The 18,263-nt window shown below is 36.6% G+C and overlaps 1 protein-coding gene across 2 annotated transcripts in view; it reads left to right on the forward strand.

Moving 5' to 3' along the window:
* Positions 1-18,263, forward strand: part of LOC111516564 (uncharacterized) — a 126,477-nt gene that overhangs the window by 93,424 nt on the left and 14,790 nt on the right. For both annotated transcript variants that reach the window (XM_074184879.1, XM_074184880.1), the window contains exons 7-9: positions 5,776-6,124; positions 11,488-11,709; positions 13,875-14,060. In XM_074184879.1, coding sequence (XP_074040980.1) covers positions 5,776-6,124; positions 11,488-11,709; positions 13,875-14,060 — 757 coding nt within the window. The remainder of the gene's footprint in view (positions 1-5,775; positions 6,125-11,487; positions 11,710-13,874; positions 14,061-18,263) is intronic.

Raw genomic sequence — 18,263 nt, forward strand, 5'->3', positions numbered from 1 at the left:
TCGAGTGAAATAATAATAATAACTATTGTGAAATAAAGTAACACCCGTCAATAAAAGTATTTTGATTTGACTTATTGTTTTTATGTGTGATTTGTTAGTATGGAAAAGAAGTAAAAAATCGACAGTGAATGCAGAACGTTCCAAGAAAAATGGAACTTTCAGTATTTTGTGATTGAGTCCAGTAATGAGGCGCTATGTTTAATTTGTAATAAAACCATAGCTGTTCTCAAAGACTATAACATTAAATGACACTATGAATCGAAACATCTTCAAAGTTACTCCAAGTATACAGGAAGTTTGCGAAAGGAAAAATTTGAAGCTTTGAAACGCGGACTCAAATCGCAGCAATCTTTGTTTACCAAAGCGAATACTGAACAAGAGTCTGCAACTCGCGCCAGCTTTCGTGTGGCTCTTGAAATCGGAAAATGTGGCAAACCATTCACCGATGGAGAAATGATAAAAGAATGCTTGATTGCAGTAGCCGAAGAAATATGCCCCGAAAAGGTAAATTTATTTAAAAGTGTCAGTTTGTCAGCAAACACCGTGGCTCGGAGGGTGCAAGACATCGCAGAAAATATATCATCTCAACTGTCTGACAAAAATGGACTCTAGCATTGGATGAGTCAACGGATGTGTCAGATACTGCTCAGGTGTTGATTTTTATTCGCGAAGTAGATAAAAGCTATGAAGTGTATGAAGAACTTCTTGATATTGATAGTATTCACGGCACGACAACTGGGGCAGATATTTTTAAGGGAGTTGAAAATGCCATCAATAAAAAGAACCTTCGATGGAGAAATTTGAAATCTATAACAACTGATGGAGGCAAAAATATGTATGGTAAAAATAAAGGAGTGGTTGCACTTGTGTCAAAGGCTGTAGAAAATGATGGTGGTTCAAAACCACATTGTTTTACATCTTACATTGTATCATTCATCAACAGTACTTGTGCGGAAAATGTTTGGATATGTCTGAAGTTCTAAAACCAGTCATATCAGTTGTTAACTTCATCAGATCCACTGGGCTGAAATACCGACAATTCCGCGAGTTTATTCAACAGATTGGAGAAAATGATTTACTTATACTGCCCTACGCTGGCTTAGTTGCGGAAAAGTCCTTAAGTGCTTTTTTGAACTTCGAGCAGAGATCGAAATTTTTTTAAAAGAGAAGCAGCGCCCTTTTGCCGATTAAGAAAATAGTGAATGGATGTGGAAGTTAGCCTTCTATGTCGATTTGACAAATCATATGAACGAACTGAATTTGAGATTGCAAGGAGAAAATCAGCTTCTCCCTGATTTATACACCAATATCAAATCCTTCTGGCAGAAAATAATACTATTTCAATCGCAATTACGTTAAAAAATATTTCACACATTTTGAAACATGTGAAATATTCAGCCACACTGAATTTCCCGTCAATTTTGCAATCGAAATTTTGAGTGCTCTGAAGATAAATTTTGATACTCGTTTTTCAGATTTTGATGTCATTGCGAATGAAATTAAGCTTTTTCAAAATCCTTTTGATTCTGACATTGAAACCCTGGCTCCGGAAGTCCAAATGGAAATTATTGATTTACGGTGCAGTGAAATACTTAAGAACAAATATCAAAATTCATCTTTGTTGGAATTTTATAAGAGTCTTCCACTTGAACAATTTGATAATTTGCATAAATTTGCTCGTGGGTTGTTTTCTGTTTTTGGTACTACTCACTTGTGTGAGGAAACGTTTTCCAAGATGAAGTACACAAAGACTGTTTACAGATCTCAATTAACCGATGAGCATCTTAAATCTCTTTTGATAATTGGTACAAGTAAAATTGATCCACAACTATAGAGTATTGTCGGTGGAAAATCACAATTACACAAATCTCATTAGTGTTTTTGTTTTACTGTGATTCGTTTGATTTATTTGCTAGTTATCAATATGCTTAAACTTAGATACTCAAGTTAAGTTTTCTTTGTCATCATTTCTGTCGTTAAGTTTTTTTTACCTTGCAAGTAAATAAAACCGAGTAATTATCATTCTGTGTTTTCTTCTTCATCTTATCACAGCAATAGTAACAACAATTAGGTAATCATTGGCTGGCGCGGGCCAGATTGATGACAGTAAATCATTGGCTGTTTCGGGCCGGATTGATGACACTGGCGGGCCGGATTTGGCCCGCGGGCCGTAGTTTGGAGACCCCTACATTAGACAATGGAAGTCCGAACTAGTGAAATTCATCATGAAATATTGTCAATCACGTTCAAACAAACGATCGAAAAATTCTAGTATCATTGTGAAAAAAGCGTGCCACATTTTTTGTATATCTAGCGCCCATTCTTTTTTCACAATAATACTAGTGTTTTATTTTTCGTTCGTTATTGTTTGAAGCTTATTTAAAATTTTTTCTTTTTAACTTTTTAGTTCGATGTTCTTCAAAAGCGTGTTTTTTTGATTTTAAAACAATATTTATTCTTATAATGTTATCCAGATTAGTACTGAAGAGCCCTAAGGCAAGTATCTTACGGCGAAACGTCACTGTCTACCTATGAGAATGACAGTGTTCCATGTAACTGAAGTTTTTACCTTCCATTTAGTATAGAGTGTAAAAATCCTGTGAATTATATCTGATTCAATTCCACAACGAATGTTTGGAATACAAAGTGAGTAGAGAAAAGTGTTTTTCGTATAATTGTGTGTTCACATAAAAGTGTTTGTTTCAAAAAAAAATTCTCTTGTATAATTCAATGGCTTGTATAGAAGTAGCTGTTTCAGGGGGACTATATCTTCCAGTTTGTATCTGAAAGTTATTTCTTTGCATGATCTACATATCTATGTATACTTCTTATAAAATTGATTGCTCCCTTCCTTTCTTTGGAAGATTCCCACATTTTTTTGTATCAAGATCCAGAATGTTCAAGAGAAATGCCGGTTTCGATTCAATTACTGCCAAGAGGCAGGTGGGTGGCAATTCGAACATTTAAATTTAAACGACAGCAATTTTATTTATTATATCAATGTTTTTTTCTGTTTTCTGATAGAGGTAAAATGCACTTTGTATTAAATGAATGGAATACCTTCTTCTTGTAGTGTATATTAAATGAATTCAAATCAATATACCACGAAACAGGAAAATAAATATTCATCGAGATATGGAGCTACAAAAACATCTACAGATTTAGTTTATATAAATTACCAACCAGCGTTTCTTGAGCAACAATTTCATTATTTGATTCGATGAAACAATGCTGCTTATCAAATTCGACTTTGAATCCAAGAAGTGTTAATTTCTTGACCGGAAAATAAACTTACTTGTTTACTTTCCGGTCTTTACTATGATTTCTGTTTTCTTATTGTCATCCAGAATACAAGTTAACTGTTTTTTTTCTGATTGATTCGGCCGTTACTTGATGAAGATCCATAGTAATTTCACAAACTATACCTAAACGATTTGATCTCCACAAACTTCATTGAAAAAATATATCACAACATGTTTCGCTAAACATTAGCTTTTTCAAGTGATTAATACATCAAATTATCCTTGCATTCATATTTATGATTTCAACGATAAAGTGCCGCCAGATGCAAAAGAAAAACAAATAGGGTAAATATTTTTAATGAAAATAACGGAATTACATTCAAGTTTTCACGCAAATAAAATGAAACTAAGAACTAATATTTCAATTTAAATCTTAGTTGTGAAAGATTTTAGTGTACTATTGTCAACAATATTCACCTTATAGTTCTTCGAATTATTTTGTGTCATGGCTGCAAGATTGAGGGTAAGAGAGAAAATTGAAATTGTACGTCTTTCGGGAGATGACGTTAGAAATGCTAGAGAGGGTTGTATAGTATTTAATGAGAGACATCCAGATCGTCCTCGTATTAGCTGCGGTACGGTAAATAAAATAAATAAAATATTCAATGAAACTGGTGCAGTATCAAAAATGATGTTAAAAAGTAATCCTGTACAAAGACGAAACAGGAATGATCAAATCATTTTAGATTATTTCGGAAATAATCTTAATGCCAGTATAAGGAATGCCACTTTAGATTTGAATATTCCACGAGAAACTATTCGGAGATGTCTCAAGGCGAAGAATATTAAACCTTTCAAGCCAAAATTTTTACATTCACTTCTAGAAGGTGACGAAACAAAACGCCTGGAATATTGTTTATGGGCCCAAGGGGAATGTTTACACAATAGAAATTTCCTAAAAAATATTTTATATATAGACGAACCCACTTTCACTACAAATGGAGTAGTGTCATCACAGAATTGTCGCTATTGGGCAGCGGATAATCCTAACTGGGTAATAAACTGTAAAAGCCAGTATTCCCAAAAAATCAACGTCTTGTGTGGGATATTGAACGAATGAATTATTGGTCCTTTTTTTTCTGAGGAAAACATTAATGCGCAGAGGTTTCTAGAATTTTCAAACACAGAGTTTTGGGATGCTATTCAAGAGCTGCCAGTTAATGAACGATGAAATTTAATTGTCCATTTAGATGGGTGTTCAATTCATTATGCCAGAGCTGTGAGGCAATGGCTTAATGAACATTTTCCAAATCGATGGATAGGCCGTGGTAGTCTGTTTATAGAGTGGCCACCCAGATCTCCAGACCTCACAGTTTTGAATTCTTTTCTCTGGGGACTTCTCACACAAAAGGTTTACAAAACCGCTCAAGAGATAGAAATGAACTTTGTGCAAGAATTCGACAGGTATGTGCATATATTAGCCCTCAAGAACTAAGGGACGTAATCAGAAACATTCGTAAGTGCTACGACACATGTATCGAAATACGTGGTGGATTAGTAGAGGCTACTAGAATATGAGTTAGAATTATTTGTTGCACTGAATCGAAACATTTCAATAATAATTAGTTATTAGTTACGTTTATTGAAATTTTTTGCTTCATTGTTAGATGAATTGTGTGAATGTAATTCCGTTATTTTCATTAAAAAATATTTACGCTATTTGTTTTTTTTTCATCTGGCGGCACTTTATTGTTGAAATCATAAAAAAATGATACATTGTGACTGTTAGCTGTGTGAGTTTTCGAATTTTTGAGTTGCCATAACTTTGTTAATAATGAATATTTTTTCATGAAATTTTGGTCACACCTGTTTAGAGGCACTCTGAATCCAGTGGCGTAGTGATTTTCTCAATAAAAAAATCGCTAATAAAAAATCCCGATTTTCGACTATGAAAAAATATCGTAGTATGCCCTGAAACTTCAATAAACATTTCAAATTTTGTCCCAAGGTAGACCTTTTAGTACTTGACATTTACAAAAAAAATTATTGAAATCGATTTACAACTTCAAATTTTAGGGGGGTGTTTCCATTAAAAATGGGTCACACTGTATAAATATAATGTGGCTCAAATTCATTTTTGTTGTTAATCTCCAACAGTTTCATGACATATTTTAGAGAATAGCTCAATTGTTTCAATGTTGTTTTCAACTGTACTTCCGTCCTAATCTTCGAGATCAATGAAAATATTCACAGACTCTCTTCAATCAATCGCCGGTCGCAAAGAAATAACAACCCTCATAACAGAAGTGACTCTCAGAAATTCAAACATACGCGAGTAAAGAATAATGAGGTGTTACATTCCCATATCTGATTCCTAGTCCTAGATGTACCCTATAATAATGTGTTCTCAGTTAGGTGAATTATATTGGATACCAACATATGTGGCAGAAATTGACCTGGTACTCAATAAATTACAGTCTATGAATATTAATAATACACTGTTATATAATTAAATGTTTTTTTTTTGTTTAAGGTGTTACCAGATAAGTCGTGTGATATAGATATAGAGAAAACATTGGGAACTCTGCTCAATCCTCAAGATAATCCTTCCATACAAGTTAGAGCCTTGCAAATTGAACTACTGAAAAAACTAGAGGAAGCGGCAGAAAAACAGGAGGAAGATGAAAACAAAAGAGCTCTCGTTGCATTAGCCAAGTATAATGATTTACCGGAACATAAGCGGAATTTAGAAGCTCTTGCAAGAGCAGGATATATAAAAACATTACCAGATGAAGAAGATGCGGATGCTAACTACAAAAGAAGTATTGCAAATCTGGCAAAAAATGGGCAGCTGCCAACTCGGAAAGAAGATCGAAAGCGTGGTAAGCTAAATGAAATCATTTCATATCAGAGAAACGAAAAGATTTTTGAAGATCACAATTATAATCAATGTAGCGTCTCCTGTAGAGCGAAAAACCTCAAGTAGATGAATGTGGTCGATAAATTTTATGGGTAGCAGAATAATTGTCTTTTTGTTTACTTCACTTCAACGCAATGGAACAAAACATAATTCAAATGTTCAACACGGATTTTGAATATTTTTTGATATCTTTTTCATTTCTCAGATATCCGTACTGAAAACTTTTGAATTTGGCATATTGTGTATAGTGACAAATCACCTCCAATCTAAGAATCACAAGCATGATAAAATTATTTCATATACGTCTCAACCTCAGGTAATTTTCAGTCTATTCAAATTTTGAATAACGAGTGATCGTTGAGTCTGGCATACGAATATGTACAGCTAGTCAAATCTAGGAAGAAACTTGAGAAATCTTTCTTCCTCTCTTCTTTCTCTCTCACTCTCACTGTCTTTCAACGAACGCAGATCAAGTGGGCGGTACCTTAACGGTATTCAGAAAGCTCTTCCTATATTTGACAAGCTGTATGTTACCATATTTGTTGGTTGTTGTTTTGTTGGAAATTTGCCATTAATTTTGTTGATGTCATCCTAAAGGTAAATGAAAAGGAGGACGTATTCAGAAATATCAATGAAAATTCAAATTATTGAGATCATTTATAATGTTCGTTACAAATATAAGTCGAAAGAAAAAGTATATTTCAAACAACTACTTTCGCTAATGAAATAACAATTGAAATTATTTGAAAAAAACATAATACATACACATAATGATAATAATAATAATAATAATAATGTGCAATGGTCCATCTCAAAAGAGGACGATGCGGGGACTACGGAGAGGATGTGCAGCTCGTAGATGGAAGCATCTTACACCATCTGGATGCCGGAGAGATGTATACTTACCTCGTGGTGGAACAACGCCACTCACAAGAGGTAACAGCAGTGAAAAACTCTCTCCGCGGCAAGTATCAGCACAAACTTCGACAGATCTGGTCATCGGAACTGTCGGGGAAGAACAAAGTTGCTGCAACAAATATGCTTGCCGTTCCAATCTTACTCTACTCATTTGGAGTAGTGAAGTGGACTCAGGAGGAGCTGTATCAACCCGACGTAAAAACCCGAAAAATGATGCATCTCAATAGGAGTTTGCATCCCAAATCGTCCGTTCCACGGTTGTACTTCCCTCGACAACAGGGATCGGATCCCCTTCTCTGCATGGTCCGTGACCATGAGAGAGCAGGAATTGGAGCATTTCTCTTTAGGGCAGCTGCCCGAGCAGCTGATGAACTCGGTATAGTTTTCGACACTGAACGAGGTGACCACAACTCTGTCACCGAGTTGGAACCTGTTCAGTAAAAAGCTCAGATAAAAGCCGCAGAGATCACCTTACTTCTGCAAAAACACAAGGATAAGCCAATGCATGGGGTCTTCTTCAATAACATTGGAGACCTTGGCTTATTAAAGCGCCTGACCTTCGCTTTCCTCAGGTCGAGTGGGCTGAAGTCGGAAACTGAGGGGTTCATCATGGCTTGCCAGGATGGTTTCTTCAACACCTTAGTCTACCGCGGTCGCGTGATGGGTATAGAGGTTCCTGACGCAAGGTGCAGGGCCTGTCGCGAGGCGCCCGAGACCCTAATGCACTTGCTATCAGCATGTCCAGCATATGCGGTCTCGGCCTATATCCATCGACATAACGCGGCCCTAAGAGTGTTATACTACCATCTACGGCACTCTTACGGTATTGACGAGACACCGGTGTTGCCCTACGCTCCGAGGGATATTGAATCCGTTGTGGGGAACGAGAAGTGCCGAATTTATTGGAACTATTCGTTCCCCGCCCTCAGGCTCATGCAAGTTAATAAGCCTGATCTAGTCCTCGACCACTAGACCAAGACGATATTTGTCGTGGAGTTTTCAGCTCCTGGCGAGATAAATATCATCAGAAAAGAGGAGGATAAAACGGATAAAATATCGAGATTTTCTCTTCGAACTCCGCAGACTCTATCCAGATCACTCTGTCAAGATGGTTGTTCTGATTATTGGAGTCCTTGGTGGAATGATGTCTTCTCTACTCTCGAATCTCAAAATCATACCGGCTTGCCGCACTAAGGCAGAAATCTTAGCCGCACAGATGCAGAAGGCTGTCATTCTTGGCTCACTGCGCCTACTCAGGGCACATGATTCTCGGACCCAATGATCACTTACCCCACGGTGTGGGGAGTAGTCTTTGGTTGATAATGCTGGCGCGCCCTCCAGAATGTATCGGGGCTTCGGTGGATAGGGCCTGACCAGCGCACACTACGGTAAAAAAAATATAATATTTATTTTCCCACAATACATATAAAATGTATAGGGATGGTCACTATATAATATGTTAATAGTTTCAGCTGTTTTGTACGATTATAACTTCAAATACCCAAACTGGGCACATGGATAGTCATAAAACAAGCATCCATTTGCTTAGTATAAATATAATAGTATATAAATAGTATATAAATACTATAAATATACAATATTTTGTACTCAACAATATGTAATAAATGAAAAGGAAATGGAATTGAAAATATGTATATTGTTGGGAAAGAAAGTTTTTGGTTTTCTACTTCTCCATCTTGATATAGAAAAAAATGTGGGAATCTTCCAAAGAAAGGAAGAAAGTAATTAATTTTAAAAGAAGTTACTATATACATAGATGTGTAGATCATGCAAAGAAGTAACTTCCAGACACAAATCTGGAAGAAAAAGCCCTCCTGAAACAAATATTTTCATATAAAAATTGAATTACATGAAAAAAAATTCTTTCGAGACAAATACTTTTACATGAACACTGAATCATACAGGATTTCTACACAATATACAGAATGAAGCGTTAAAATTTAACTTACATGGAACACTGTCATCCTCACTTGTAGACATCGATATTTCGCCGTAGGACACTTGAATAACATCATAAGAAAAAATATTGTTTAAAAAAAACTAAAAAACACGCTTTTAAAGAACACTGAACTGAAAAGTTAAATGAAAAAATTTCAAATAAGCATTCATAAATTACGATTTTTCCATGTCACGGAATAAGTTTGATCTACTTATGTCATCGATGACATCGTAATGACATTAATTCACCTATTTGCTTAAATCCCAGCCAAAAAGGATGTTGTTTAATTTGAAAGGGTAATATTTTTAGTAGTGACTAATTTTTGAGAAAGAAAGTTTTTGGCTTTCTACTACTCCATCTTGATGTAGGTGCTATGACGTTTTCTTCTGCGTCTTCTCATGTATCTTTGGATACAATTTTTACTTTCCGGTCTTTCGAGCAGATCACTTTTTGCAATATTTGGTCTTTGCTCGTGGATTATGCATTTTATCGATTTCCAGCTGATGTTCATTGCTTGAGGATCGTTACTTTTCAATTTCATGAAACAGTTCGATAAGTCGGTTGCAAACTTTCTCATGATCAGCAGTATCGGCACAATCTTGCACTGTTTTATGTATGTGTTCCAAATTATCAAATTGTGGAGGTTTCAATTTTTGGAGTTGCCATCACAACCGTTATTTATATTTTGAAGTATTTCTTCAGAATCATCACTAGTTTCATGATTCAAATTCAAATTAATTGTTTCAATTCGGCCACATTCTTGAGTTATTTTGATGAGTAGGAGTTTCGTGAATACGGGGAATACCTTCGAGTTGTTTTTGTTTAACCATAAAATATCCTTGTCGTTGATAACGCTCTGCAACTTCCTATGGAACTAGAGTTTCGAAAATTATTTCAGGCTGATTTTTGGGTTGGGAAATACCCAACACATTAATGAAGTTCAATTTTGTTATTTCTGAAAGAAGAAGAGAAACTGAAACATTTGAATTATTACTGGTCATTGAGGTATGTATTGCTATTGAACTAAATGTTAAAAAAGAAAATTATGAATATTTATTTCCTTGAATTCTGTGATAAAAGAACGATAAAATTAAAAAAAACAACAATAAAAATTAATTGGCGCTCCGGGGCGACATCATTGATTCAAGTAGCGTATTTGCTTTTTCAGCTGCAGGAAAACCCGGAAAAATCTGCAGCACCACATTATCTGAAGATCTTAATCTGCGAATGTCCTTTCTCTCATAAAACAAAATGTAGGGTATCTCCAGAGGCTCCAATAGATTCAATACATCGCCAGAACACTTCGTGACACGACTATCGTCAATCTTAAACCAGTCCGTTTCGTCTTTGACCAAGGCGTAATAATGACCAAATTCAACGCCAGAACCATAGTGAACAATGACTGCATGAATATTATAATAGTGGTCCGCTAGATTGAAATGTTCATCTATTTCGAACCTTCCAAAGAGTTTCTTGCTTCCGTTAGAGGTTGAGTCTTGTTTGAAAATCATCAGTGTTATTATTAGATTGACTGGTGCATCAACTATACTTGTTTCCTTATAACAGTCAGGTAATTTGGCGCATGTTTGGCACTACAGTCGATCATCACCTGGTAAAAATTCCATTTTCAGATGATTCAACAATAAACTTTGCACGGACTGGTTATTAGTCATATGAGGAAACGCTAGATGAACTTTCAGAAATTCACATAAGTTTTCACTACCTCTTGAACATTTACTGCAAAGTAAACAAGTAAGGATTTTTCCAGCAAAAGATTTACAAACACAAGACGAGATGGACTGCACGGAATCATTCAATCCAGAGCGATCAGGAGTATTGATTTTGCTATTGTTTTGCTCACGAAGAGTATTTAACAAGAACCCCAAGAATTCGGAACAATCCTCTGCAGAAACTGCAGCTGCATGAACAAGTGTTTGAGTTTGATGAATAAGTAGGGAACATTCCCGTTCTCATTCATCATTAAAACTTCGTTCTTGAAATTCTTCGTCATGAGCAGCACTTGTAAAAAGCTATTCAAGTAGCATGTGTTTCCTAAATTATCCAATCCAATTTTCTTCCCTAGATTTTCAGGACAAGTCTCTACTGATTCGTAAGGAAGAAAATGTTTCAAATAATCTGCATAAGAACCATTTCTCAAGCTGCGATCGATCCTTCCAAGTGAAGAAGGGTTTCGTAGAGGGATAGACTCGGCTCTTGCTTCATGAAGCTCTTCCACTGAAAGGGAACCAGAACTACGAGGACTGTAACTCATATTTGAACTTAATAAGTGAACAATATGTAATGTATTATTTCTGATGAATTTCACATGAATTCTGGACCCCCAACGTTGAGAAGGCATAATAATCAACATTTATGCATTTTCTAAAAATGACACATGTGATATACTCCTGTACATATTCAAAGTTTCAACGAAGGTTCCATTTCAGGTATCGAGTCTTTAGCCAGAAATGGAGACTTACATCAAAACAGGGAAATGCTGGAACCGCAACAGGATGCTTACCTCGCGAGGAGTCTGGTGAAGAATTATAATTTCCCTTACAACACAAAGAGATCCTTAAGCAGTTTAGCAAAATCTGGTGACTTGTACAGTCGACAGTCATCTGCCAAAAGAAATATAGCTGCACTAGCTCGAGAGGGAATGATTCCAGGTGAGAATTGTTATATACATACATGTGAATCTAAATCTGAATCTTCTTTGACTTATCTGCTCCACAACAGATTGAGGATTTTGTTTGTTTGAAGGTGGTTGCCAATGTTTTCCATTAGTTTGGATCTCTGGAAAAATCTGTAGATAAAATTGAAAAGACTAGCTGAAAAATAACAATTATATTAATGAAAAAAACTGAAATTATAATGAAATAAAATGCAAGCAACAAACAAAAAAAAAATGTAACTATTAACACGAGATGAAAATTAAACAAATTATCAACAAGAAATGAAAATCAAAAATTGAAAGATTCCAAGCCAAATTACTTCACGACGTTTCGATTATTAGTATCCGCAATCGTCTTCGGGTGATAACTGGACTTATCCCTCCGATATCTGACTATTTATAGGTCATTCGAGTGCTTCCACCTATCCTCTCTTCCCTTCTTCAATGGTTTTAGCGGGAGCTGACCGTTTGGCGGGAGTTGATCGTGTTCCGCTTGATTAGGGGTTTCCATATGTTGCGTATCTCTACGCTAGCTTGGATAAATGCATTATTGGACAACACATATGCGGCTTCTTTGAATTCTCTTCTAAACCAGTGTTCCTCCTTGTGTATGATTTCAGCTTGAGCCCACTTGATGTTATGTTGATGAGTCTAAACTTGCTCCGCTATTACTCATTTACTGGTTTCTCCTCGCTGTGTGTATTTCTTGTGCTCGGCAATGTGAACTTTCAATGGCCTTTTAGTTTAACCGATGTATGATTCTCCGCATTCGCAGGGTATCCGGAAAATGCAATTCTTGGAATCGCAGTCCGCGTTTGGTGGTCTGGATTTCGTGCTTTTACGGATAGTGTTCCCAGATCTGAAGCTGGTTCTGATGTTATATTTAGACCCAATTATTCTTATCCTTCCCGACATTCCTTGTGGAGCTTTTGCTGTCTTCTAGCTAAAGCCTGTTCTACCATGACTCTGAAGTAACCATTCCGTTGAAGGTCATTTTTGATGCCTATTTCTTTTTCGAGACCTTCCTTTGTATTACAGGCTCGAAAGCACGGTCTAGTAGAGTATTGATGATTCATCTCTTAGTCGATTGATGGTGGTTGGATTTCTGGTTCAGATACTGTCCTGTGTGAGTGGGTTTGCGATATACAGATGTTTCCCATTCAGTGTCGGTCCTCTTCACCAATACGTCTAAGAATGGCAATTCGTTGTGGACTTCCTTCTCCACTGTGAAAGTGATGGATGGACTTACGTTGTTGATGTGCTTCAGGAAAGTATCTAGTTCTGCATTCCCATAGTTCCATAGTTTGAAGGTGTCGTCCACGTATCTTAACCAGACTTGGGGCTTCTTGTGGGCTTCTTCAGTGGCCAGAGTTTCAAACCACTAATTTTAATGAAGTATGGAATGGTTTTTTTGCAAAATATGATGGCCGACTGCTGATTTTTCTGGTCTTCAATATTTCAGGTGTGCTAAGTGTTCCTTATACTTCATTTTGATAAATTTTGCATCGCAGTCCTTAAATTAAATGTAAGGACTGCGATGCAAAATATTATGGACAGATCTATTACAGATCTATTAAAGATCTATTAAAAAAAGCAGTCGCCCATCATATTTTGCAACAAAACCATTCCATTGACTTTGGTTCATTAAGATAAGTTAAACAAGTTAACAACAACAGGAATCTAGAAGCCTATGAGTGTGTAGACATAAGTGAACATAATGATATTATGAATAATGATGATGGACAAGTACCTAATAGTATACTATATAGCTTGTTGAAATAATGTTTTAATTATTAGATTTACCTGACTATTACACAAGGTCACATTGTAAAATCAAGTTAAGACTAGTAGACAAGGCAATATTGTGAAATTAAGACACTCAAGACGCAGGTACCTAAAAGAGGTATCTATAGTATAAATGAGGATAACATTGTGAGTATATTTAGTTCAATTTTCCTCTTGAAGATGATCACTTGGTGATCGAAACACGTGTCGAGGTGTTAAAATAACGGTTTGGTGTTGGAAAAACACCAGTAATGTTCAATGTGATATTTATTTTTGGCACTGCTGCTATTGCTGGCACTTTCAGTTGACTGCATCCACAACTACCTTTCAAATAACTTGCTGTTCTACTTTTTTACATTCCTCTTTTATCCTCAGGAAAACGGTATGGCGGATCTCAAATTTATTATAATTCTGAGATTCCTTTCAACGAACTGGAAAGAATGAATAACCACTACGAAAACGGGCATTACTTTTCTCCAAATGATCAAAATATCGACTACAACTTTATTCAAGATTTGAATGCAGCTCAAGGTCCTTCCAACTATGAAAAGAGATTTCTAGGTGAGTTCTAGATATGTTACATGATATAATTTATAGACATTCACTCATTCATTTCATGATGTGTTTTATACACAAGCGACTTTTTTATTTTTCTTTGTCTTCACGTTCCATAGATTGAAGGTGAAATAATAAAAACTCTCATTTGCAACGTTTCGAAACAATTTTAAATAGTCGTCAAATTCAGAAGTAGGTTTTTTGAGCATGGCAGCTCAAACTCTGATCGTAAAGTGCAAAAACCTTTCTAGATTGAGATCGATCATACAACAAATTCAAAATTTTTACAACCAGATATTATAATTTGCCAGTCACGTCGTTGGCGGAGAGATAGTTCAAATTGAATTGAAGGGGTTATATTTTTGGGAGTGATTAATTTTTGGGAATGAAAGTTTTTGGCTTTCTACTACTCCATCTGATACAAAAAAAGGGATGACAGAATCTTCCAAAGAAAGAAAGGAAGTACCTAATCAATTTGAAAATAAGTAACTCTATACATGGATGTGTAGATCATGCAAAGAAGTAACTTTCAGACACAAACTGAAAAAAAGTCCTCCTGAAACAGTTACTTTCATATAAACATTGAATTACACGAAAGAAAAACATTCTTTCGAAACAAATACTTCTATATGAACACTGAATTATACAGAAGATACTTTTCTCTACTCAGTTTGTATTTCAAACATTCGTTGTGGAATAAGAATCAGATATCATTCACATGAGTTCTAATTGGAATGAATGGTAATAAATTGTACTCACATGGAACACTGTCATCCTCACTGGTATACACCGATGTTTCGCCTTAAGGCACTTGCCCTAAGGCTCTTCAGTACCAAATTGGATAACATTATAGAAAATTCACACACTTCATTCATGAATTACGATTTTTTAATGTCACGGAATAAGCTTGATCTGCTTATGTCATCGATGACATCGTAATGACATTCATTCATCTATTTGATTTAATCCTAGCCAAGAGAAATCTTATTTGAATTGAAGGGGTTATGTTTTTAGGAGTGATTAATTTTTGGGAAAGAAAGTTTTTGGCTTTCTACTACTCCATCTGATACAAAAAAAAGGGATGAGAAAATCTTCCAAAGAAAGGAAGGAAGTAATCAATTTGAAAATGAGTAACTCTATACATGGATGTGTAGATCATGCAAAGAAGTAACTTTCAGACACAAACTGAAAGAAAGTCCTCCTGAAACAGCTACTTTCATATTAACATTGAATTAATTACACGAAAGAAAAAAATTCTTTCGAAACACATACTTCTATATGAACACTGAATTATACAGAAGATACTTTTCTCTACTCAGTTCGTATTTCAAACATTCGTTGTGGAATGAAAATCAGATATCATTCACATGAGTTCTACTTTGAATGAATGGTAATAAATTGTACTCACATAGAACACTGTCACCCTCACTGGTATACACCGATGTTTCGCCTTAAGACACGTGCCCTAAGGCTCTTCAGTACCAAATTGGATAACATTATAGAAAATTCACACACTTCATTCATGAATCTTTGGAAGATTCTCTCATCCCTTTTTTTTGTATCAGATGGAGTAGTAGAAAGCCAAAAACTTTCTTTCCCAATAATTCAAATTGTTTTTGAAAATCTGAATATCTACAAATATAATCGAATCACAAAAAGCATTATGAAAAAGACTCTTTGGATAGGTTAGGCTGAGTGAACCAATTCGTCCCTCCACCGCAACCCGCAAGGGTTTATTGTGGCTCACACCTATTCAAACTCGACCAAATGAACCCAGCTTCTCGACGAAGCCGATTAGTTCATATGGAGGACGATCATCCAAGTCAGATGTAGAAGTGTGGTTCTACCAAACTCTGAACACCTGATTCGGTCTGCAGCGGGGCAGGCATAAATTATATGCTCCGCTGTTTCATTATTTTCCAAACAGAGGTGACACATACTGTCTTGCGACAGTCCGAATCTCTGCGTATAATGATTTACAAGACAGTGACCTGTAAGAATGCCTGTTAGACATTAGTTTATCTGTACTGTAGTCCAACAACTGTTTGATTTCAAGGTTCGAAGGGTGAATGAACGCCTTGGAGTAAGCCAATCCTGGAAGATTCTGCCAGAAATATTTGAATCTTTTTGCCATTCAAGTGTTCAATGTTTTTTTGGCAATACCTAAATCAAAGCCAATGAGAGCTTTTGGTCCGATGAAGCTACTTGTAGCACCCTCCTTTGCAAAGAAGTCAGCAGCTTGATACCAATTTAGACGTTGCTCGGTAGGAGTCAAGAGTTTTCAACGCCGCATGACTCTCCGAGAAAATTTTAATTGACTTGTGTGTGAGGTTGGATTTTACCAAGATTACCTAGATTTCCGTTTGAGATAAAGTCGCATATGTCCACAGGCAAGTTGATATCTCTGTCCTGGGTCTGCAACTGAAAACACTTGCACCAGAACCGGAAGGTGTTTTTGATCCATCTGTGAACCAACAACTATCTGCTCTTGAAATTTCCTTCTCCCGGAGGATCCAATCCTCTCTATTCGAGAAAAAGTACTGTGGAAGGCAAGTTGACTGTTTAGTGTCTCTCTCCAGAAAACTGTGGAGAGAAGGTAGTTCTAGAAGGATCTCCATGGCATCTGATGGTATGGTACTGATGCAATCACTGATGGCCAAACAAGCCTGTCTTTGTAAGCCAGAGAGCTTCGCCTGGGTCGTTTTCTGTAAAGCCTTCTTCCACCAGGCAATGGCCCCATAAGTGACCATTGGTCTGACAATCATCACATATATTCAATGGATTTATTTGGGACCTAAACCACAAATCCTTCGACATGTCCATAGGGCTTTGTGTAGAACTTTTTCCAAATGAGCGTTCCAGGTGAGTTTTTTATCAAGGACAATGCCAAGATATTTCACCTCCGTTCCAAATGGAATAACCTCACCATTGGGGGAAAGTGGCGTTAGATCGTCCAACTTTCTTCTCCTGGTGAAGGAGATTATCACAGTTTTGCTGCACCCTCTGGCACCAACTGTAAACCACATCAATCGTACTTTGGAGGATATTACACGCCATCCTTTCCGACGTGGACCTTGCCAAGATGACAAGGTCATATGCAAAAGCTTGTAGGTCTACTTCTCTTCTAACGAGGGCATCAAGCAGGAGTGACCACAGAAGGGGAGATAGTACTCCATCTTGAGGGCAGCCCCTGATGACCCTGAACCTAATGGCCTCGTTTCGAGTAGTGTTAGTGCAGTTCTGTGACCAGCATAGCATATATTCATCCAGTTATGCCTTTCCCAGCCAGGGCTGATCCTATAGATTCAGGTAGTGCCTTGTCAAATACTCCTTCAATATCGAGAAATACAGCAACCGCAATCTCCTTGTTGTCAAGTCAAACCACCAATACTAACATAAAAACTTGGCAAGTTGACTTGGGTGTCACACCAATTGGTGGTTCCACTTATGTCTCGCTTGCATTTACACAGTTATTTTCATCAAGTACTTTTCGTTGTCATTCAAACTTTGTTTTCAATCGAGGACCGCCTGCCTGGTACTGACGATGCCCAATAGGCTGAAACAGATGTCTACCGGTGGCTCCTGAATTGAACTCAATATGGAAATGATCAGAATAGTACTTATCTATTTATTTAAATAAAATAAATAGTTGCTGGAAAATAAAATTATTTTCCAGCAACTTGGATGCATCAACTTTTCTTGATTTCATATCATTTCTAGAAACATGTGGATTCGTTTTCCGATGACATTCCAGGATAGCTTCCCAAATTTCTGCTACCGCAGTTGTCGGTAGATTAGTTTAACCACCAACACTGGCAAGTTGACTTGGGTGTCACACCTATTGTTGTGACAAGTCATAAAATCCTTAATGTCCGTAGATGACCGTAGAAGAGGTTCTACGCAGACTTCCACGCAGTCGAAAGCTGGAGAGTACGCAGATTGAGATTCCCGCGTCAAGTCACAAAATTCTTGAAGTCGGTGACTTACTGAGGAGTAGACTGATGGAGAATTCAATGTAGCTAGACTTTCCAGTTCATGGAAATAACTGCAAAGCTAGCATGTCGAACAACTAGAGACCGTAGAAGAGGTTTCACGTAGACTTTAGTAGTCCAAGGTCCTCTCGAAAGCTGGAGAGTAAGCATGATTGAGATTCCTGCGTCAAGTCACAAAATCCTTGAAATCTGTGACTTTCTGAGGAGTAGACTGATG

Source organism: Leptinotarsa decemlineata, unplaced genomic scaffold, assembly GCF_025532065.1.
Source record: "Leptinotarsa decemlineata unplaced genomic scaffold, Ldec_3_MD MMD2_tig00026358_RagTag_RagTag, whole genome shotgun sequence".
NCBI lineage: Eukaryota > Metazoa > Arthropoda > Insecta > Coleoptera > Chrysomelidae > Leptinotarsa > Leptinotarsa decemlineata.